Below are 23,257 nucleotides of genomic sequence, written 5' to 3'. Positions count from 1 at the left end.
CAAATGCAGTAAAGTGAAACACAATCAATTTCTGGAAGAAAATTAAAAGTGCTACTCCAGCGAATACATGAATGATAAGAAAGAAAATTGCTGATATGGAGAAAAATTCACTTGTCTGAATGGAAGATCAAACCAGCTGCAATATTCCCCCACATTCCCAAAGCCTGATACATAGCAAGGCCCTAACTTCATTCAGTTCTGTGAAGGCTGAGAGAGATAAGGAAGCTGCAGGAGAAAAGTTTGAAGGTAGCAGTGGTTGGTTCATGAGCTTTAAGGAATGGAGCCATTTCCATAACATAAAAGTACAAAGTGAAGCAGCAAATGCTGAGATAGAGGCTGCATGCAGCAAGTTATGCAGAAGATCTAGCTAAGATAATTCATGAAGGTGGTACACTAAACAACAGCTTTTCAATGGAGACAAAACAGCCTTCTTCAGGAGAAAAAAAAATGCCATCTAGAATGTTCATCACTAGAGAGAAGTCAATGCCTCACTTCAAAGCTTCAAAAGCTGACTCTCTTGTTAGGGGCTATTGTAGCTGGTGACTTTAAGTTGAAGCCAGTGCTCATTTACCATTTTAGAAATGGTAGGACCCTTAAGAATTATGCAAGATCTACTCTGTCTGTGCTCTGTAAGTGGAACAGAAAAGCCTAGATGACAGCACATCTGTTCACAACATGGTTTTACTGAATATTTTAAGCCCACTCTTGAGAACTACTGTTCAGGGGGAGAAAAAAAAGAAGATTCCTTTCAAAATATGACTGTTCCTTGACAATGCACCCAGTCACCCAAGAGCTCTGATGGAGATGTACAATGAGTTTAATGTTTTCCTGCCTGTAAACACAACACCCATTCTGTAGCCCATGGATCAAGGGGTAATTTCAACTTTCCAGTCTTATTGTTTAAGAAAATACATTTCCTAAGGCTATATAGCTACCTTAGACTGTAATTCCTCTGGGGAAAGTTAATTGAAACCCTTTTGGAAAGGATTCACCATTCTAGATGCCTTTAAATACATTTATGACTCACAGGAAGAGTTCAAAATATCACCATTAATTGCTGTTTGGAAGAAGTTGATTCCAGCCCTTATGGATGACTTGGAAAGGTTCAAGACTTCAGTGGAGGAGGTAACTGCAGATGTGGTGGAAACAGCAAGAGAACTAGATAGAATGAAAAGTGGAGCCTGGAGATGTGGCTGAATGTTCTGCAGTCCCTGGATCAAACATTAATGGATGAGGACTTGGCTTCTTATGCACGAGCAAAGAAAAGTTTCTTGAGATGGAAACCAGGCCTGGTAAAGATGCAGTGGAGATTATTGAAATGACAGTGAAGGATTTAGAATATCACATAAACATAGTTGATAAAACAGCAGCAGGGTTTGAGAAAACCGACTCCAATTTTGAAGGAAGTCCTGTGGGTAAAATGCTATCAAACAGCATCACGTGCTACATAGAAATTGTTCGTGAGCAGCAGATTCTATCGATGCAGTGAACTTCCGTGTTATCTGATTGTAAGAAATTGCCACAGCCACCCACCCTTCAGTACACTACCACTGTGACCAGTCAGGAGCCCTCAGCATTGAAGCAAGATCCTCCAGCAAAACGATAGTGACCTGCTGAAAGCTGAGGTGATGGTTAGCATTTTTTTAACAGCAAAGTATTTTGATACATTGGTTTTTTTTTTTTCTTAGACAATGCTGTTATTGCACACTTAATAGACCACAGTACAGTGTAAACATGACTATTATAGGCATGGGGAAACCAAAACATTCATTTGACTTGCTTTATTATAATATCTGCTTTGTCATGGTGGTCTAGAACCGAACCCCCAATATCTCTGAGATATGCCTGTGCCTCCTTTTTTCACACACGAACGTGCACGTGCGCGCGCGCATATACACACACACACACACACACACACACACAGACACAGTAGAAAAGGCAGCTTAGTATAGTGTTTGCTAAATGATGTATGGGACTGACTAGCAAGATGGACCTTAAGGATCCCATTTCTTCATCTATAGCTTGCCTAGAGAACCTACAGCTGTGATTTTTGAACTATCTTTTTATAGAAGTGCTTCTGGGACATTACTGGAGCTAATGGGGAGGACCCGCTGGGTGGAACCCTGGGCTTCTCCTGATGTATTTGAACCAGAGTAGTTCTGTTTTTATCTGTTTATGTAATGAGGTTCCATATAGAATTTCATTTCCAGCAGAGGATTCTGCTGCTTTAAAAAGGTGTGGCAAATGTTTATTTTACTGTCAAATAATCTTCTTGTGGTTATTATTATGATATGCATTTTATTAACATAGGTAATACATTTTTCCACGTTACCCTATAGCTATGCTCATGCAAACTGATCTTTATTTTAATCACAAGGAGCTACTTTGAGTATTATCAATATTTCAATATTATTTTTATGTTGAAATAATGAGTGAGTAAATACAGGGAAATTATTATTTTTTTGGTATTTTGTTGTTTTTGCTTTTTTTTGAAAGATTTTATTTTTAAGTTATCTCTACACCCCATGTGGGGTTCGGACTCACAACCCCAAGATCAAGAGTCACGTGCTCTACCGACTGAGCCCGCCAGCCGCCCCTCTTTGTGCTTTCTTATCTGCACAGAACAGTGAGAAATGAGACTATTTACTTATAGCTGAGTTGGCGTAAGCTCTGAGGTGGCCTGTTTCTGGTTTAGATCTGGTTGCAAGCGGGCTACAAAGATGATGGCAGGCGAGTTGTGAAATGTCATTATAGACCCATACAATGTGAGAACTTGAAAAAATAAAAGTGGACCCGGAAGGCTCATACACCTCATTTTCAAGAGGAAAAAATTGAGTTTTAGAAAGGAAAGGTCAGTGCTTATGATGTCACAGGTAGACCTGGCTTCCCGGGCTGTCGTCCTCACAAGTGAGCAAATCTTGCACTGGCTGCCTCAGTTGGGCTGACTGGGGAACAGAGTCCCTACAGAGTATCCCCATGTAAAAGAGTTTATCTCAAGAATCCTTGTGGATGGAGTCTGACGGCAGAAGGCTCAGGGATGAGGCCATCTCTCTTTGCTTTTCATTCCTTCTCCCTCCCTGCCTCCTTCTCCCTCTTCGATCCTCTGCTTCTCCACTATTGGCACATTCCTTATTCCTCAGCCCCTTCCAGTAGTTGGCCTCTTATCTAATTATTAGTAATTAGCCACAATCATGGTCTTCTTGGCGTATCGTGACCCAGTCCATCCTCATGGCAGTTTTGTTACGTTTCTTCACCCAAATTGATAAGAGAAGGACGTTTAATAACATTGCTTCTCTTTTTGTCATCGGCCAAAGGTTCTTCACCAGCCGGTTCATGGACCTTTGGTCAGGTGTCCAGCCTTGCTTCCGTGGGTCACATTTTGATGTGGGGTTACATAACTGGTCCAAAATGTGGATCTTTTGGCAACAAACAATGAGGGCAGGATTGTTCCCTTTATTTTATTTTCAGCGTTTATTTATTTTTGGGACAGAGAGAGACAGAGCATGAACGGGGGAGGGGCAGAGAGAGAGGGAGACACAGAATCGGAAACAGGCTCCAGGCTCTGAGCCATCAGCCCAGAGCCTGACGCGGGGCTCGAACTCACGGACCGCGAGATTGTAACCTGGCTGAAGTCGGACGCTTAACCGACTGCGCCACCCAGGCGCCCCAGGATTGTTCCCTTTAAAGAGATGTGACTTGGCCAAACATTGTCAACTTTGGGTAAGTGTGTTTAGTGCTGAAAAGTATGAGATGGTAGAGAATGTGATGGGGGAAAATTGAGCTATGTATCAGGTCTAATGTTTCGGTTTTATCTTGATGTTTTTGCTTCAAGTGTACTAGAACCATGGAAAGCTCTCATTGTCTCCTATTGTTACCCTACTTTCTGTTTATTGAATGCCATGTTCCCAGATGCCAAGCTGTTATTCTGTTTGAATCATAAAAGTGTTGTCTCTATTTTGAATGCAACAGAGTTTGCTCCAAAGATGGCTTTTTGTGGCACTTTTTACCACTGTCCTTAACCTACAGGGTAGATGAATCTATGTAGATGGTAAAGAGACTGGAGTTTTAGCTTTGCTTTGCACATCACAAAAGTTGAATTATATTTCTGCCAGCCATTGGAAGCATTGCCAGCATCTTAGGGAAGGAGATTGCTTTTGTTTTTAAATCTCTGTCTCTTCCACATGGTTTTACAGAGTCTCAAAGAACATAGTGTATTTGATGTTATTAGGCAGATAGAAAAGTAATATTATCCAGTAGACTATAAACTCCTTGAGATTGAGGATCATGCCTTCTTTAGCCTTCATGCTGCTTAGCACAAACTGTTTCCTAGAACAGCATGGAGAAGAGCCATTCTCACAAACCGACAGTGAGGGAGTTACCCTATGAATATTGCTATCAGCAGAGTTAGGCAAAGGAGAGTCCATTATCCAGTAATTAGGTTATCAGTAATGTTTTCATGGAGGAGAGTACATTCAATAAGGTAGATGGATTTCAGAAAGGTGGGCCCTTTAGCTAAATCAGTGGGAAGGAGAGTGCACAGCCATGAATTAAAGCATTTTTCCCCCAGCATTTGGGGTCTCTTCAATAAGGTGACATTTCTATTGGATAAAATAGGTCATATTTTCTGTAATTCTCACTAGTGTATGCTACCTGCCAACTCAACATTATCAGAATCAGTGTGATAAGGGACTGATATTATTAATATAGCATGGGGGATGATATTAAGAAGCACTGCTACTGTCTCCATTTTATTTTTATCCAGATCTTTCTTACCTATTATTTGGTTCACCTGTTAGTATCTTCAAGAGACACCTACACACACACACACACACACACACACACACACACACACACACCCTTCTAAGTGTTCATTGTGTTAGAAATCTACTTACACCAGTGGTTCTCAAAGTGTGATCCTCAGACCTGCATTGTTGGCATCCCTTCAACACTTGTGAGAAATGTAAATTCTTGGGCCTGCCCGAAGATGCACAGAATCAGAAATTCTGGGGGTTGGATCCAGTCATCTGCATTTTCACAAGCTCTCTGGGTGGTTCTGTAACAGACTAAAGTGTGAGAACCACTGGTCTTGAATTATGTTCTTTGCGGTTCATTCCTAGCACCATCATGTGTGAAGCACGGGAGACTCATCGAACTGAAACTCCAGCACCTGATTCTACTTTGAATCAAAATACTTTTCAAACTTATATACTCACTCTATGTCAGCCAAAGCATTTATTTTGCGACTGTGGTCAAAGCAATAGTCGAGTAGCCAATATTTATTGAATACTTGAGATGTGAGCAGTACTTGGCATGAATGAACTCATTTAATCCTTGTAACAACAGCATGAGGAGCTGGGGCCCAGAGACCTTAGATTGCTTCATGTCACCAAATTGACAGGTGGCAGAAGGTTTCTAACCCCTATATTCTGACTCCAGAGGCTTTGCCATTACTCTTTGTGTGTTAGGGGTGCTTGGTTGGGGGGAGTTTAACAAAAATGATCATGAAAAAAATTATTGATTATATTCTCAGCTTCATTAACAATAGAAAGATGATCAATGATTAATACTTAGTTTTGTTGTTTATGGACAATACAGTTTTTTTTTTTTTTTTTGGTATCCTTGTATCATCAACCATTTTCTTTTTTTTCTTCATTAATGTTAGAAATAAGAGAATAATGGGGCGCCTGGGTGGCGCAGTCGGTTAAGCGTCCGACTTCAGCCAGGTCACGATCTCGCGGTCCGTGAGTTCGAGCCCCGCGTCAGGCTCTGGGCTGATGGCTCAGAGCCTGGAGCCTGTTTCTGATTCTGTGTCTCCCTCTCTCTCTGCCCCTCCCCTGTTCATGCTCTGTCTCTCTCTGTCCCAAAAATAAATAAACGTTGAAAAAAAAAATTAAAAAAAATAAAAAAAAAAAAAGAAATAAGGGAATAATGAACTTTACTGACCATAATAGAAAATAAAAATGAAGTAAAATCCACGGTGTATTAATACGTAAGTCCACTGAAAAGAAAATGGTAATTGTGTGTAAGAATGTACTGTTTTGTTTCTAGTCTTCTAGGGTTTCCTAAGGTGAGATAGTTTTGTTTTGTTTTGTTTTGTTTTTCCTAAACTATCAGGAAATGAATGAGTCACAAAAGGGAGCCCAAGTTTGGGGCCTATTGGGAGTCTCTTGGTGTTACACATGGGGTCTGCTCAAGTTCTCTGAGCTTTGGAAAACGTGATTTAAATGTAGGTTTAGGGGTGCCTGGGTGGCTTAGTCAGTTAAGCATCCAGTTCTTGACATCGGCTCAGGTCACAATCTCATAGTTGTAAGATCAAGTGCCACTTGGGGCTCCACGTGGAGCATGCTTGGGATTCTCTCTCTCTGCCCCTCCCCTACTTTCACTTTCTCCCTCATGCACTCTCTCTCTCTCAAAATAAGTACATATTAAAAAAAATTGAAAAAATCATAGGTTTAGTACGTTTAACATCAAGTTTCTCTCTGATGATTTGTTTCTTTCTCAGGTATGTTTCTGAGCAATCACGTAAAATCTTGGCTCTTTAAATCCCCCTTCTGTGATGTGTCACTGTGATTGCTTAGCCACCTCAAAGATTCTGGACATCGTTGAGGTTGAGGTCAGGCTCATGCATGGTTTGAGTGTATGATACTGGGCATTGGCTCTAATTCTAGGAAGTAAACTCCCTAGGACAGACAGTGGTTCTTAATTAACTAGATCATTTGCCTTGATCCTATGTTTCTCCTAACAGCCTGAGCATGAACTCTCTTTTTTAACAATGTTGATTTGATCCTCAGGTTCCTGATGTTTTTTTTCATAGCAGAGGACTTGGCCATTTATCCTGGTCCCCTACCTCAAAATTGGAAATGAATACTTAACAACTAACTTGTTATTATGCTAAGTAGAATACATTTATTTCCTGTCCCCATTTTGTAGCCACCAGTGTAATAATCAATTCAGATGAGGATCATCTGTGGATACTAAAACCTTTGGGTGAAAGGTTCTTGATGAGCAGAATGATAGCAGACTTTTCAAGTGCCACCTCACAGATAATTTATTGATTTAAAAGGGAAGAGAGCAACTTTTACAATGAAGAAATCTGTCGGACACTACCTTAATGAAGTCATCAAACTTGGCATCACTAAACTGAGCCAAATTGACATCCTGAGCTTCCTTGTGTGTTGCAGTGGGGTGGACACAGCATCATACACAATAATCACAGACAACGCAAGGTTGTTGAACTTTTTATAAGACACCTTGCCTGAATGCTTAAAGTCAGTTTCATGAAAGACAAAAATAGGCCGGGAGGAGGGGGTGGGGAAGAGACCAAAAGACATGCCATCTCAGTGTGTGATCTTTGATTGGATTTTGGATGGAAAATAACAACAATAAATAAAAGGATGTTACTGAGATTGATGGTGAAAAGTGAGCAAGTATGCCCATTAGATAATTGTACACCTGTCTTAAACCTCCCGGGTGTGATCACGGTACAAGGACTTCTTAGGAGATAAAAGCTTAAGCTCAAGTATATAGAGGGGAAGTTTCTGCAACTTCTTTCAAATGGTGTAACTACAATAACAAATGAAACAAATAAATGTATTTGTTATGAGAGAGAGAGTGAGAGCAAGTAAGTATGGCAAAATATGGGCTATTGATGAATCTGGGGGAAAGATGTGTGGTTGGAGTTAATTTTACTACCTGTTCAACTTTCCTGTGAGCTTAACTTTCTTTAAATAATGTATTTGGATATAAAGAAGGAATAAATAAATACAAGTGAATACTCTTTCCTAGCTCAATACTATCACTCCTGGTCTATCACCTATAATTAGTGGATTACCAGGATGTGGGCAAAAACATTACCCTTCTAAAATCAGATTCATGGAAATAGCCTTTCATGCTATACATTTTGGTTCTGGGCCCTGTTTTAAAGTCGTTTCTTATATATTTACAATGGAGAAGTCATCAGCCTATAATTCTGCTAGTGGCACTAAGAATTATGATTTTCCAAGTTATAATAAGACCCAGTTGTGTTTGGTGAGTTTTTGTCACATAGATTCTTAATGAGTGGATGACAGTAAGAGTTGTATAGAAACTAATGTCTTATGGAAGGCTTACTCATGGGGGTTTTAAAGCTGTTAGTGAAAAGACCCAGTCACTGATCACCATTTGTATCCAGCCTCTCACTGTGTCTTCCCACCTCTACACACCATTAATTGCTACAGTGACCACCAGAAGCTTCTCTGTCACCGTTCTACTTCTTAGGATGAGTATGGGGGAGTTTATAACCCCATAGGCAACCCTAGACCAGTGGAAAACTGGAGCCTGAGGATAAACATTCTTGTCTTTCATCCCTAAGGTGGGGAGGTCTGAAGCATGATTCACAGCGTTCCTCACAGCCCTCCCAGGAGAAGGGAGCCCTAGTGCCCACAGCACTGGCCACCTCAGTACAACACCTTTGGATTGGCCTTCCTCCTCCCTCACTGAAGTCTTCCAGTCCTTAAGTCCTCTTTCCTGGGAGTCATTTCCCAAAATAAGTGACCTGTACACCAGCTTCTGTCTCAGGCTTTGTTTTTTTGGCAGAACCTGGACTGAGACACTGGAATCTCTCTAGTTATGGTTGAAGAGTGTGAGAGTTGTTGTTATTACAATGGACGCTTTACAGGAGGTCATGTGGTATCTAGAAAAAGCATTGAGCAAAGGATCAGGGGAATCTTCCTCCTTGTTATTTGGCCTTGAGCAGGCGGTTTAACCATCAAGTGATGGGTGTGGCTGCAGTGATACGAAGTGAGGAAGACAAGTTGCTAAGTGTGGGCCATTCTGTGAACTGGTTATAAGACTGTCACCTCTGGCATCTACTATAAAGTGTTGGGAGTAGTAAGATAGTTCCCAAATCTAAAGGTTCTGTACAGGAGAGGACTAAGAGAAGTGCAAGTGTAGGGCATGGGCAGGACTTCCATTATTTGAATTGAGGCATAAGATAGAGACTCAGCAGTGAGAAAGAGATCTGTTCTAATCTGTAATGGGGATTGAAATATGGGAGCAGAGCTCTTATCATAAGGTCAGGTAGCACAGCAAGGGGCCAGGGACCTTAGTGCAAAATCCCATGGCATTAGGCTGGAACTTGTTGAATTGCATCAACCTAATATGAGAAACTACAAATGGGGAGTAGTCCCAGCTTGGAGGGAAGAGAGGACAAGGAGGCTGGATGCCAACTGAAGTCTTACATGTACAGGCTGGTTAAGCACTATAATTACTTGTTTCATTGTATAGCTCAGGATAATTCTATGACTTTTGAGTCTCTGTGGTTAGACATCCCAGTACTTAGAGCAAGGGCAGTTGATGTGCTTTCTGCTACAGTAAAGTACAGATGTTGAAGACCTGATTAAATTCTGTCTCTTTACTGATACCCCAAGGGGACACTTAATGAATGATGCTCCCTTTAAGAAGAAGAATAATTAACAATAGGTGTATTATTCATATTAATTCAGTTACTGGTTACTATAATTAATGCTATTTAAGAAAATGATCATAATTATAGCACTTTACGATTTACAAAGTATTTTCCCATCCATTTTCTTATCTGAATCTTGTAACATCTCTCTGGCTTAGGTAAGGCAGGTGAGGGTGAGGAGACTATGGCCCATAGAAGAATTTAACCAATTCCCCACCCTTACACATATATTACTCTGTCTATGACTATAGGGAGATAATGGAAATATGCATAACGGAATCAGATTCACATAGTTCTCAATTGCCTTCCCAAACAATAATGTCCCATCTTTCCTTGTTGTACCAGGACCCACTCCCCAGAATGTTCACATGAATTTTATTTTATTTATTTTTATTTTTGTTTTAAGTAGGCTTCACGCCCAGCATGGAGCCCAGTGCGGGGCTTGAACTCATGACCCTGAGATCAAGACCTGAGCTGAGATTAAGAATCAGATGCTTAACTGACTAAGCCACCCAGATGCCCCTTCACATAAATTTTAAACATTAAAGGGACTTTATTCTTTATAATGCCACCATATTTCATAGCGGGATAAAGTTGAGATTGCCTTTGATAGAGGGATTAGCATTCTGGAAACATATCTTTCTAGGACAGAGGGCGACTAGCCTTATAGGACTTGGTCAAACTGGAAATTCAGACTCTGAAAAAACATAAACCACCTGCTATGACACTGTTTTCTATTTTTGGCTTTGGCAAGAGAGCCGAGGGCAATCTCGGTTTTCTTAAGGGCAACCAGCAAATATGGGTCATACAGCATGGAATATATAGGCATATACAGGTGTGCACACTCATGCACCCTGGGACTCTGATTCCCTTTCTAGAACATGTTACATATTCGATATACAAGAGCATCCACTGAGCCTATTGTACCTCTGGCTGCTTTTACCCCAAAGGTTCTGATATGAAGAAGGTTGCTGGCTGGACCTGTGGCAGAGTCAGTCGTTATTCATTTATTTACTCGAAGAATTTATTGAACACGTCCATGGATCGGGCCCTAGCAAGACTGTGGGGAAACAGCAAGGAGCTAAATGGACAAAATTCTGTCCTCAGGAAGCTCACATTCTCTTGGGCCAACTGATGACAGACAGCCAAATAAAAGATAATATTAAAAGATAATATTAAGATATTAAAAGATGATTGATATTATGAGAAAAACAAGGTGAGAGGTTAGAGTACCATACAAGGGTCGTACAAATACATTCAGAACCAGAAAATGATGAGGAAGCTGCTTTAGATAGTGTGATGAATGATACCCTTATTCAGAGAGGGCTCACAAGTAAGAATACCACTACTTCTGGGACAGACGACAATCTGTTTTGGCTCCATGGGGCTGGGCCGTGACGTCATAGACGTTGATGTTATCTGTGTGCCTGGGACAGATCAAGTCCAGAAGAATCAACTTACACGGGCTAAATTCACAAGTGATGGACAGACACACCAGAGCCTATTAGGTCTGTTTTATGTAGAGACTTAAATTTAAGTTCTGGGACTCAGGAAAGCTGGTCCGGTGAGCAGGCTACTAGAGGAAAAAAAACTAGTGATATTAACAGACAATGCTATTGTGCTATTGTTACCTGATTTAGCACGTCACTAATAAGATAAGTTTACTTAGGGAATTGTAAGATTGAATGCTGGCGTGTCAGTGTACCCTATTTTTTGTTGTTGCTGAGGATATTCTGGTTTCTTGGCTAATACATTTCTTTCTTTTCTTTTAATTTTTTTTAAGTTTATTTATTTTTGAGAGAGAGAGAGACAGAGACAGAGACAGAGTGCTAGCAGGGGAAGGACAGAGAGAGAGAGAGAGAGAGAGAGAGGAGAGACACAGAATCTGAAGCAACCTCCATGCTCTGAGCTTTCAGCACAGAGCCCGACACAGGGTCTGACCCACAAGCCGTGAGATCATGACCTGAGCCAAAGTCAGGCAGTTAACTGACTGAGCCACCCAAGCATCCTGGCTGATGCTTTTTCTAAACTCTTTAGCAGCCTATCCTGATATTTAACTGCTTCAGAGAAGTTCAGTAGAGTTGATGAGATGACACTAATTTCCCATTATTTCATTTTGGTTGGGTCTTGTTGCAGATATACTTCGGTTTGTTGATGGAGTTGAAAGAGACACTCCCAGTACAATCTGCAATCACTAGTAACTTTGTCACCTTAAAAGAATAGTTTTATAAGTTTATTTATTTATTTTGAGAGAGAGAGAGAGACAGGCAGAAAGAGAGAGGGAGAGAGAGAATCCCAAGCAGGCTCCGCGCTGTCAGCACAGAGCCTGACTTGGGGCTCAAACTCACAAACTGTGAGATTAGGACCTGAGCTGAAATCAAGAGTTGGATAGTCAACCGACTGAGCCACCAAGGTGCCCCTAAAATAATACTTTAAGAGATGCCTGGGTGGCTCAGTCGGTTGAGTGTCCAAGTTCGGCTTAGGTCATGATCTCACGGTTCGTGAGTTCCAGCCCCACGAACCATGAGATCATAATCTGATCTGAGGTCAAGAGTCAGATGCTTAACCGACTGAGCCGCCCAGGTTCCCCCAAAATAAAATTGTCCCAATTTATAGACGACATGATTCGCTACATAGAAAATTACAAGGATTCTTAAAAACAACAAAACAAAACAAAACACAACAAATGAACCTCTTAAAACTAATAGGTGAGTTCATTAAGTTTGCAGGATATAAAAATAAACATACATGGGGTGCCTGGGTGGCTCAGTCAGTTAAGCCTCCGACTTAGCTCAGGTCATGATCTCATGGTTCCTGAGTTTGAACCCTGTGTCGGGCTCTGTACTGACAGCTCAGAGCCTGGAGCCTGCTTCAGATTCTGTGTCTTCCTCTGCCCTTCCCCCACTCACTCTCTCACACTCTTTATCTCTCTCAAAATAAATAAATAAACATTAAAAAAAGACTAACTCACTCTGCTTCCAAATCCTATGACCATCTTACTTTCCGTTACCTTGCCTTAAGCTGTAGCCAAACCGTTTGCTTGCTTTCCTCCAGTCTGCTCACGATTCCTGGGAATGCCCTTGTGACAGTGTCTTGCCCTGTAATGGCCCCCTTCTTCTGAGCCCAGGTGGATGTCGAACTTGTGACAACATGGGACATTTCCACGTGAAATCCATAGATGTCCAGCTTCGTAATCAGTAACCACTGCCACATGTGTTCTCTGCAGCCCCTTGGCCAGAACCCTGAGTAGACCCCTTCCGGCGCACTTTGGAGGTGAAGTGCTTGGAATGCATTGTCTCTCTCAGACACACCTAGTACCTGCACTTGGCCCACCAATTCCTCTTCCTGGGCTGTCTGTCTCCGCCCTTGCCCCTTCCTGTTCCCACTCAAATGTCATAATTCTGTGTGATGGTTTCTGAACACAGAGAACTTATAATAGCTCCACAGTTGGATCTGCTCCTTCAGCACAGGGATGAAGACATTTATTTCCTTTTGCTTGTATACTCATCAAAAAAGAAAGCCTCTAATGTGTGTGATTTTAGGAAAATCACTTCATATCTTTCAGTTTTCTTATTTGTCAAAAGAGGGTAATTCTACTCCAGGTTTTGCAAAAGCTAAAAAAAAAACAAAAACAAAAACAGAAACAAAACTGAGGTGCTGAAAAGCTTGGGCAAAGTCACACTGTAACTTGAGAGATTTGCACATAGACTGATATCACTAGAAACTGGAGATTTTTTATTGTTACTATTACTATTATTATTTTTGTAACATGCCTATGATGCTTCTAGCAGGGAAATCCTGGAGGCAAGACACTTGAGGAGAGACGTTCTAGCCTGGATGCTGAGATAGACTCGCTGACTAGCATCTTGGCCGACCTTGAGTGCAGCTCGCCCTACAAGCCTCGGCCTCCACAGGTAAGATCCTTCTGTAAACATGGCCACATTGCTGGCCACAGAGAGTCCACAGTTACCCAAGAGAACATGCTGCGTCTTATTGCCTTTCCGTTCTTTTTTGATCTTCTCGGGGTCAGCGGTCTATGTTGTCTTTTTATTGAATAAATATCAACGTATGTTAGTTGGCAGAAAGCTTTTAAATTAAATTTGCTAGTAATTTTTTTAAAAGAATACAAGATGTTTGAAATGTTGTGAAAATTAAATTTCTTCTTATTTTATTGCACTGTTCTTTTTCTGACTTTCCCTGTGTGAACTCTTTTGTTGTATGTCTGTATAGTCTTCACAAATAGGATTTAGCATGGCTATGTTAAAGTTAAGGTGAGGGCTATATCTTCTGTAAAGAAACCTCTTATGTTGGATGTTAAAGTGGCTTTCGTTTTCTGGTTGTTGTTGTAAGTACTGCTATGAGGGACATGTTCATGTATATTTTCTTTTTAAAAATATTTTTCAACGTTTCCCAAAGTTTATTGATTATTTATTTTTGAGAGAGAGAGAGAGAGTAAGTGAGGCGGGAGGGGCAGGGGTGGGGTAGAGAATCCCAAGCAGGCTCCATGCTGTCAGCACAGAGGCCAACATAGGGCTCAATTCCATGACTTGAGCTGAAATCAAGAGTCAGACGCTTAACCAACTGAGCCACCCAGGTGCCTCTCATCTATGTTTTCTTGGGATCTTTTTCTCTGTCTCAGATTTCCTGGGGTTGGGATTTCTTCACTGAGGAGTATAATCACTTTCTTAACTTTTCTTTCCAAAGATTCTGAATAGCTTTCACTATTATACTCCTCAGTCTCACCAGAATAGTGGTAGCAATTAGAATCTGTTTTTTGATTCTAATGGAGCCTTGATATGAGCTCTTCCGTGCATTTCTTTGCTTACTTTAGAGTGTGGCTATTTCTCTGCTCCATAGTTTATTATCTACATTTCAGAAGCTGAGCTTCCACTGCTGTTGGCCAGCTCCCCTCCTTCAGGTCTTGAGAAGGCAACGGTAAATCTATTCTAGGGCTTCCGAGTCCTCAGAAGACAGCCAGCAGAACTCTAGGTGCAAACATGGGATTGGCACCGTCGTCGCTGTTGTTTGACTGGAGTGATGTTTGTTTGACTAAGTGACAGCACATACGGCACTCTGAGTCTCACTCTGGCTCTTGAACAGCAGCTCCTGAATTCATGATGGTTTCTTTCATGAACGAAAACCCTGTCCTGCCTCTCTGCTGTCACCCATTTCCACACGTAAGGTGGAAGTACTTTCCTCTTTACCTCTTTACATAGTCCCATTACCTTTTCTGAACACATAATGGGTTCCTCAGCCGTGTGGGGGCACCAGGCAAAAGACACCAGAGCTTAGTGGTTCCTCACCTGTCTTGGCTCTTGGCTCTTGGCTCCAGTAAAAATGCATTTCATTTCTGGAAAAATGCCCTGAGCTGCAGGTATGTTGCAGGAGCTGTGGTCTTTTGGGGGGACCTTTTGGGAGAAGGAAAGTCAGTGGTTGATAGGGTGAAAAAGAGAGCCAAGCCACCATCTTCCAAGAGCCCATGATTTCAGAAGTTAAACTATGGCAAATATGGTAGAAGCACGTGAAAGTAGTAGACTCTGAGAAGGTTTATCCGAAGACTTGAATGTTCAGCTACCGGGATGGGTGGCATTGGATTGTTGGGGTGCAGAGGGGAGAACAGCATGAGCTGTAAAGCAGGAAGGTCCAGGGTGTATTCAGAGAATGGCAAGCAGCAGACGAGGCCAATGAAGGCTTGGAGTGGGCTCTAGGACCAGATGGTTCCCTACTGCAAGTCTGTGGACACATGTGAATGCCAGATTGACATTTTGGCCTGATTTTTATAGACAATGGGGAATAGTTGAAGGTTCTTAAGCAGGGAAAAGCTAAAATTCATTTTGGATAACAACAACAAACCCAACAACAACATCAGGAAGGATGCAGGAGGATGAACCCAAGCCTGAGAATTATTCTTCAACATGCCTTGCTGACTTCATAAGCAAGCTTATGGCCATTGTTTGGTGCTAACTGACTTTTCATCTGGACTCATCTGTCTTCTGCTCAAATACTATTTTGACTCACCCTTTTTGTAATAGGACTTTTGCTTAATCTTTTTTTTTTTTTTTTTTTTTTTTTTATCTCCTAAATTATTATACAGTAATACACACTGGAGCGGTTCTGCCCAGAGTTTTTTGCTTAATATAGCATTCATTCTTTAAGGCTATGTCTGTGCCTGCCTCCCATAAATCACTGCATTTTAATGGATTATTCAGCAGCTCCGTTTCTGTTTGAGCCATCTTACTGTGCACACAAACTCGTAATCACTGATATTTGGACAGTACTTTACTGATTGTAAAGCACTTTTGCATTTTCTCACTTGAGTAAGGTACAGATATCTCAACTGCTAGATACAGATAGTGTGCTAACTTTGTAGATGAGGCAACTACGATGTGGCAGGTAAGTGACCTTCTCAGGGCACATGAGTACAGTGTGGGCAAGGCTGGGCCTTGGCTTTTTTGTGTGTTTGGTTCTAAGTTCTCGAATAAGACAGAGGATGCCAGGATTTTTGTTTGTTTATGTTTTGTTTTTGTTTTTTTTTTTTACCAGTGACAAACTATACAGTCATATGAGTAACGGTTTCCCTTAAATATGGCTTTCTCCTAAAAAGTAAACCATTTAGAGGGTTAAAAATGTTAATAATGGTAACCCTTAAATAGAGTAAGTTAAGAATTAGGAGAAAGATCTACTTTCATTGTGCCTAAAATTAAAGAGCGATCCTTTCTAACTTTTGTTTTATTATTCTAATTTAGGAAATCAAGAGTTAATTGGGAGATACATCCCATTTTTCTGAATTATCTTCACTCTGGTGGAACTGAATTAGATGTGTTAGTATTTATTGGTTAACATAATTATATGCTGTGAGAACAATAATCACACACTTAAAATATTAAAAATTATGTGTCAAGAGAAGATGATATCTGCAGGAGACTGTGTTGTGTTGTAATTAAAAGGTACTTGGAAAGTCCTAGAAATGCACTGTTAATGCCCAACTTTGATGTTTCCATTTTTGATCCAAAGCAAATTGCAAAATCTGTTGAGTCACGCGAACACTTAAAGTAGGCTAGTAGGTCTATGATTTCTCATTATTTAAGCAGGTATTGTATGCTTTCCCAAGCCCACCTCTGAATCACCTTTGTAAAGGCTGCTTTGATTCATGGATCTGAGGGAAAATGATGATATATGTGGAATATTTGCCGAGCGAGAGGTCCAAAAGAGCTCTATTCATGTAACTTAAAAAAAATGTCTGCGCTCTTAAAAATAGATTTTATGGAGCATTTTCCTCCTTTTTCCAAGCAAACATTTCCTGCTCTCAGATTTCCCAACTTTAGTTTTGTGTGCTGATTTATCTATTTTTTATTTTGAGAAATGTTGCTTAATTTTACATATTCATTCATTTACCTAACATTTATTGAGATCCCACTGTGGATTAGACATTGGAAATACAAAGATCGGTATCAACAGGTCCTTGCTCTGGAATAATTCCTAGTCTTAGAGAAAAGACAAGCACGTAAACAATTCTAAAGGACACAAAAGGAAGACTTCCCTGTTGTGCTACTTGCAGTCACCATGTAACTTACCAGATGTTGAAATTGTTGGAAAATCAAAACTAGGAATATCAGCATTATACTTTATATGCCTTTCTACAGAAGTGTCCAGGAGGACCTCACAGAGCAGGGAGCAGGTGTACTTACTCGGTTGCATATGTCATGGGAAGCGCGTGGGATTCAAGGTACCAGAAAAACAGGAATGAGGAAGCCAGGGAATGTTGAAAGCGAATGCCTTGCTTGAAGAATGGGTTAGGGACATTGTGACATATAGGGTATGTGGAATGCAAAGGGCAATGGCGGATGAAGGAATACCTAGGTAGCCCTCTTGATGCCCAAGGACTCATAGTAAGAGGAGGAATCGGCGGGAGGGGGGTGGGGTGGGGTGGGGGGGTAGGAGGGTGTTATGGGTAGCAACTCCTACAGCTTCTTGCTGCATTGGAATTGGGGGTAATTTTAAAAACAAATTTCATAATGTAAAAGTATATACATCTGTGACACTTCACAGAGGTATGCAATTATACTACCTCCGTGTTTGAAACTAAAATTTCTGATCATTTCTATATGTGTGTGTTAGTTTTGGACGAACAGGTGTGAGAAGGTCAGAGGTAGTTAATGTGTAAACCACAGACCCAATATGATCATAGAGTATCAGAGCTTAAGTGAGCTTTCGAGGTCATGTTGCCAAACACTTGCTTTGCAGAAGGCAAGTTTCTCCCCAGACAGCGAAAGAACATTGCTCAGTGAGGCTCAGTTAGAGGCAAGATGAATGATTGTCTTTTTCCTGAACCATGTCAGAATGGTTCTCTGTGGATGATAACAACAACCAGGGGACAGTTTGGTTCTTTTTAGCATCTCAATTAGTTTATTCCACAGTGTCTCTCTTTTGTGATACTTCTCCTAAAAAATGTGTCTTGGAAACATAACAAAGGAGTAGATAAAGAACATACCTCCAAAGTAAACAGAAAACTTATTACCATTTAGCACCTGTGAGATAGTATGTAACTAGACCCCACCCATTGAACATCATTTCTTGGTAGAAGTGCAGCTACACGAGGGATCCCTTGCAATTCTGTCAATTTCTTAGAAGACAGAGGATAAATCATGGACTTGTTTTTCCGTTCTCCCAGCGAAGGCAGAGCTGGAATGCTGGTCTTCTAATTCCTAGAACAAAGCTGCCTCTTCTTCTTATAAGGAGTGTGGTAGTGTTGGAGCTGGTGTCTAGGTGACCTGGAAGATCTTTCACGTAGTTTATATTAATATTTCATGGTAACGTTTGAATCAAGTTGCGTTTGAATTGATAATGGACAAAATTGATAAAGGGATTTCATTATCCTCATCCATGCCAGTATAAAAATTTTTGGAGAAATTTTGGAGATAAGGATAGGGTTGGGGATAGTTTGGTAGCTTAGACTCCAACTTTGCCAGTAAGAAGACTACTGTCTTCTCAATTCCATGTGATCATCTCTCTAGAAAGAACTTCACTTGTGTGAACTGTCAACTTACCAGGCTGACCTTCCTTTTCTTTATTTCTACAATAGACATGGTACTAGCCCTTTGTTCAAAATGTCATTTGCAAATATCTTTTCCTGTTCTGTCCGTTGCCTTTTAGTTTTGTTGATTGTTTCCTTTGTAGTGCAGAAGTTTTTTATTTTCATGAGGTCCCAATAGTTCAATTTTGCTTTTAATTCCCTTGCCTTTGGAGACGTGTCAAGTAAGAAATTGCTGTGGCTGAGGCCAGAGAGGTTTTTCCCTGCTTTCTCCTCTAGGGTTTTGATGGCTTCCTGTCTCACATTCAGATTCTTCATCCATTTTGGGTTTATTTTTGTGAATGGTGTAAGAAAGTGGTCTAGTTTCATTCTTCTGCATGTTGCTGTCCACTTCTCCCAGCACCATTTGTTAGAGACTGTCTTTTTTTCCATTGGATATTCTTTCCTGCTTTGTCAAAGATTAGTTGGCCATACTTTTGTGGGTCCAATTCTGGAATCTGTGTTCTATTCTGTTGGTCTATGTGTCTGTTTTTGTGCCAATACCATGCTGTCTTGATGATTACAGCTTTGTAGTAGAGGCTGAAGTCTGGGATTGTGCATGAAAAACCTCTCTGACCTCAGCCTTAGCAATTTCTTATTAGACACTTCTCTAAAGAAGACATTCAGATGGCCAGTAGGCACATAAAAAGATGCTCAATGTCGCTCCTCATCAGGGAAATACAAATCAAAACCACACTCAGATACCACCTCACACCAGTCAGGGTGGCTAAAATGAACACATCAGGAGACTATAGATGCTGGAGAGGATGTGGAGAAACGGGAACCCTCTTGCACTGTTGGTGGGAATGCAAACTGGTGCAGCCACTCTGGAAAACAGTGTGGAGGTTCCTCAAAAAATTAAAAATAGACCTACCCTATGACCCAGTAATAGCACGCCTAGGAATTTACCCAAGGGATATAGGAGTGCGGATGCATAGGGGCACTTGTACCCCAATGTTTACAGCAGCACTTTCAACAATATTCAAATGATAGAAAGAGCCTAAATGTCCATCAACTGATGAATGGATAAAGAAGTTGTGGTTTATATATACAATGGAATACTACTTGGCAATGAGAAAGAATGAAATATGGCCTTTTGTAGCAACATGGAAGGAACTAGAGAGTGTTATGCTAAGTGAAATAAGTCATATAGAGAAAGACAGATACAATATGTTTTCACTCTTATGTGGATCCGGGGAAACTTAACAGAAGACCATGGGGCAGGGGGAAGGAGGAAAAAAAGTTACAGAGAGGGAAGGAGGCAAACCATAAGAGACTCTTAAAAACTGAGAATCAACTGAGGGTTGAAGGGGGGTGGGAGGGAGGGGAAAGGGGGTGATGGGCATTGAGGAGGGCACCTGTTGGGATGAGCACTGGGTGTTGTATGGAAACCAATTTGACCAATATAAATTTTTATATTAAAAAAATAAAATAAAATAAAATGGGCATGGTAACTACAATTACTTCCCGTTTGCAGAAATACAATGTGTTCTAGAGCTACAAGGAATAAGATGTTGTCTCAAGGCAACCTTTCACTCAATTCTTCCTGTTTTGTTTTGGAATTAATTGTTAGCTTGTGGAGCTTGCTTTAAAGCTTTAGGGCTTTGAAGATTTGGAGCTTATCCTTTCTGAATGTTGTTTACCCTATAAATGATGTATTTATCTTCCTAATTTAAGGCATTTAGCAATTGCTAGAACTTCTTAGTCTATTTGGAAACCGAGTACATAAATGCTGTTTGGTCACATGGGCGCATCTCTAATTACACTACCTGGGCTCCCACACTAAGTTCTTTTCATAGAACACTAATCTATGAGACAACCTGAGAAAGTATTTCTCAGTGAGTGTGTGTTGTAGGGAAGGCTTTTTATTAGGAATTCATGTGGCCCGAGGGCTTGGAGTCAGTGTAATCAGGGTGGAGTCTCGTGGTGCCGTGGATCTTCTATTCTCTTGCGCTCCCTGTTCTAGCTTGCAGAAGCCATGAACAGCTGCAGGGGAGATTAATTAGTAATTAAATTTTTAATATTTTGTATCATTCAGAGGAACCCAAACATGTAGGGCACTGGGACATGAAAGCCACGGCACATCGATGCTGTAATGGCCCTTGCTGGTTTTTATTTGGCTTCTTGAGAATTGAGATCAGATCTGGGTCTTATGCTGTTTGAAAAAGGGAATAGGTGTGGATGGCTTTATCTTCCTTTCCCTATATTCTCTTGGGAAAAATTTAGGAGCGTCTTGTGATTTGTTAGGGAAAATAAAAGCCATAGTTGCCTATATATCTGTATTGTCTGTTTACTAATAGCTTTCTTTGAGAGCTATGGGGAAAGTTAACGCTCTGTAGAAACCTCATATATATAAGATATGAGTGGGAGTACAATAAAATAAAATGTGGGAAAATTCCATTTGAGAAGAAAAACAGATCTTCATTTGCACTGTCCATGTTTAGAAGATACGGTTTATTTTGAATTAGTCTGTACCTGTCGGAGAACTTCAACAGTTAAAGAACAATGAGATGGGGGTGGAGGAGTGGTTAGCTGACTCAGAAGGTGCATGCCAAGAGTTTGATGACGGGCAATTAATTTTTAGATTGTATATAATTGCATCTCAATAACATTTATACCTCCTTTTTTTTTTTTTAGAAGGTTATGCTTCTGTTTGTGTCCTATGTGACAAATCATAATAAAGTTAAATTTTATTCTTTGTTTTGAGTGCCATGAAAATGTAACGTTTTTCCGAGTGGAAATTTAGGCCGAAAATATACCTTGGATCACGACTGTACAAAACTGTCACACAGAAATGTCCATTTCACCTACCCCAGTGTAAGAATGTGCTCCTAGTGTGTACCTTAGGTTAGCCCCTGGCAGTGATGGAGCTGAGCAAGCGGCTCCTGCTGAACACCATGCAGAAGCCAGCCCCTGCCTGGGAGACTGGGGTGGGTGAGGGGTTATCTATGGTGCCTTGGCCGTGGTCTCTGGGGTAGCCTTTAACTGATTTATTTGCCAGACCTTGATGAGTCCTTGGCTCCGAGGTGCTTGTGTGTTACTTTGCACTGCATCATTCCATCCAGGCCTTGGTTTAAAGAGAAATGCACAAGGCTGACTCCCGATGTTCTCCTTTGTTCAACAGCATCTTAGTGGAAATGATTAGCTCTGTGTCCACACAGAAGCACACATCACATTTGCAAAGTTAAAGAGCTTTCTTGCCTGGACTGGTTTCCTTATTTCTTTCATCTTCTCCCACTGTTTAAATATCTGTTTTGGTGGTAGCCTTGCTCTGAAACCCCATGGTCCTCCCCTACCTTTTTTTTCAATTTAAGAAATTGAAAATTTAAGAAATTTTTTCAATTAAGAAAATAAACAGCAGAGTACAAATCCAGCTACATATATATGTATATGTGTGTGTGTGTATATATGCACATATATGTATATATATGTACATGTATATATGTGTGTATATATACATGTATATATATGTACATATATATGTATATATGTACATTTAAGTGTGTATATATATACACACATATATTTATGTGTTTATTATGTATGTATGTATTATGTATTTATTTATTTATTTATTATTATTTTTTTTTTTTGCTTAAGGTGATTAGACTGTACCATTATAACTTCATATGAAAATTACATTTTAGGCATATCTCTGATAAGATATTGTCATTGTCCATTTTGATACCCATTTCTTATATGCTGTATAGCCAAACTAAAGTAAAATGGTGATAATTATGGGTGTCATTAGACAGAAGGTTGGAGGTGGTTAATAACCAGTTCTACATATCACCATTTGTCACGGTGAATAACTGGTCTGGTCTCCACATAAAATATCACACTGGAGTATAACTGTTAAGGTTCTTTTCACACTGTGGAAAAACTACCAGGAAAGTCATACATTGCCTTTCGGTGAATATATTAAGTACCAGTTTAAAACTGTAATTTGTGGTGTTTCATAGTTTGAGCATAGATATTTCCTTATAAAACTCTAAGCTGTAATTTTATTGAAATAAAAGATACCAATTGGGCACAGACTTCTGTTGAACCAGCAGGTAATAGTTTTTATTTGTAAGTGCAGACAGGGCCCCTTGTGAATTTTGGAAGGTGTTTCTCGGCTTGGTCCCTGGGTCCTCACCCAAATGTCCTAAACTGTGGAGTCATATTGGAGTTCAAGGCCATAGAAGGGAATTGGAGTGCATTTTGCTGTACTGAATCACACATTACTTACGTAAAGTAAAACATCTTATAACTTTATTCACAGAATATTCCTTACCGAGATAACCTAAAAGTGTGTAATGCCTTAAGCTTGAACAGCAAAGAAGTAATTGTGAGAAATACCAGACTATGAAGTCCTTGAGGCAGGATTATCTTTTGTTTCCTGACATATAAGAGACTGACAAATTCATATTTACTGAATAAATGAGAAATGTTGTCATCAAGTTCAGTAATGATGTAAGTATCCATACCCTAGAGGTCTGTCAGATAATCCCATCTGGATTTGACTTTGGGCTAGTGCATGGTAAAGGTAGAGCTGCTTTCTAATTTTTCCAGAGTGAATATGTATTTACATCAATACAAAATATGTACAACTGAGGCAAATGACTTTTGTTAAAGACAACTGAATGATGGCTGTTGATTCAGCTAACGTTTCAATACTATACCATTCTGTTATTTTGGGGATAGTATAAAAATTAAACATCAAGTTGTTTTCTGTATCCTCTATAGAATTGCTGAATATA

The 23,257-nt window shown here is 40.3% G+C and overlaps 1 protein-coding gene across 6 annotated transcripts in view; it reads left to right on the top strand.

Moving 5' to 3' along the window:
- The window catches only part of LOC123611099 (LIM domain containing preferred translocation partner in lipoma), a 680,366-nt gene that overhangs the window by 321,853 nt on the left and 335,256 nt on the right, over positions 1 to 23,257 (top strand). For all 6 annotated transcript variants that reach the window (XM_045502614.1, XM_045502618.1, XM_045502617.1 and 3 more), the window contains one exon: positions 13,234 to 13,359. In XM_045502614.1, the coding sequence (XP_045358570.1) occupies positions 13,234 to 13,359 (126 nt within the window). The remainder of the gene's footprint in view (positions 1 to 13,233; positions 13,360 to 23,257) is intronic.

Source organism: Leopardus geoffroyi, chromosome C2, assembly GCF_018350155.1.
Source record: "Leopardus geoffroyi isolate Oge1 chromosome C2, O.geoffroyi_Oge1_pat1.0, whole genome shotgun sequence".
Classification (NCBI taxonomy): domain Eukaryota; kingdom Metazoa; phylum Chordata; class Mammalia; order Carnivora; family Felidae; genus Leopardus; species Leopardus geoffroyi.
Note: the sequence above shows the minus strand (reverse complement) of the source record. Positions and strands in the feature narration are given on the sequence as shown.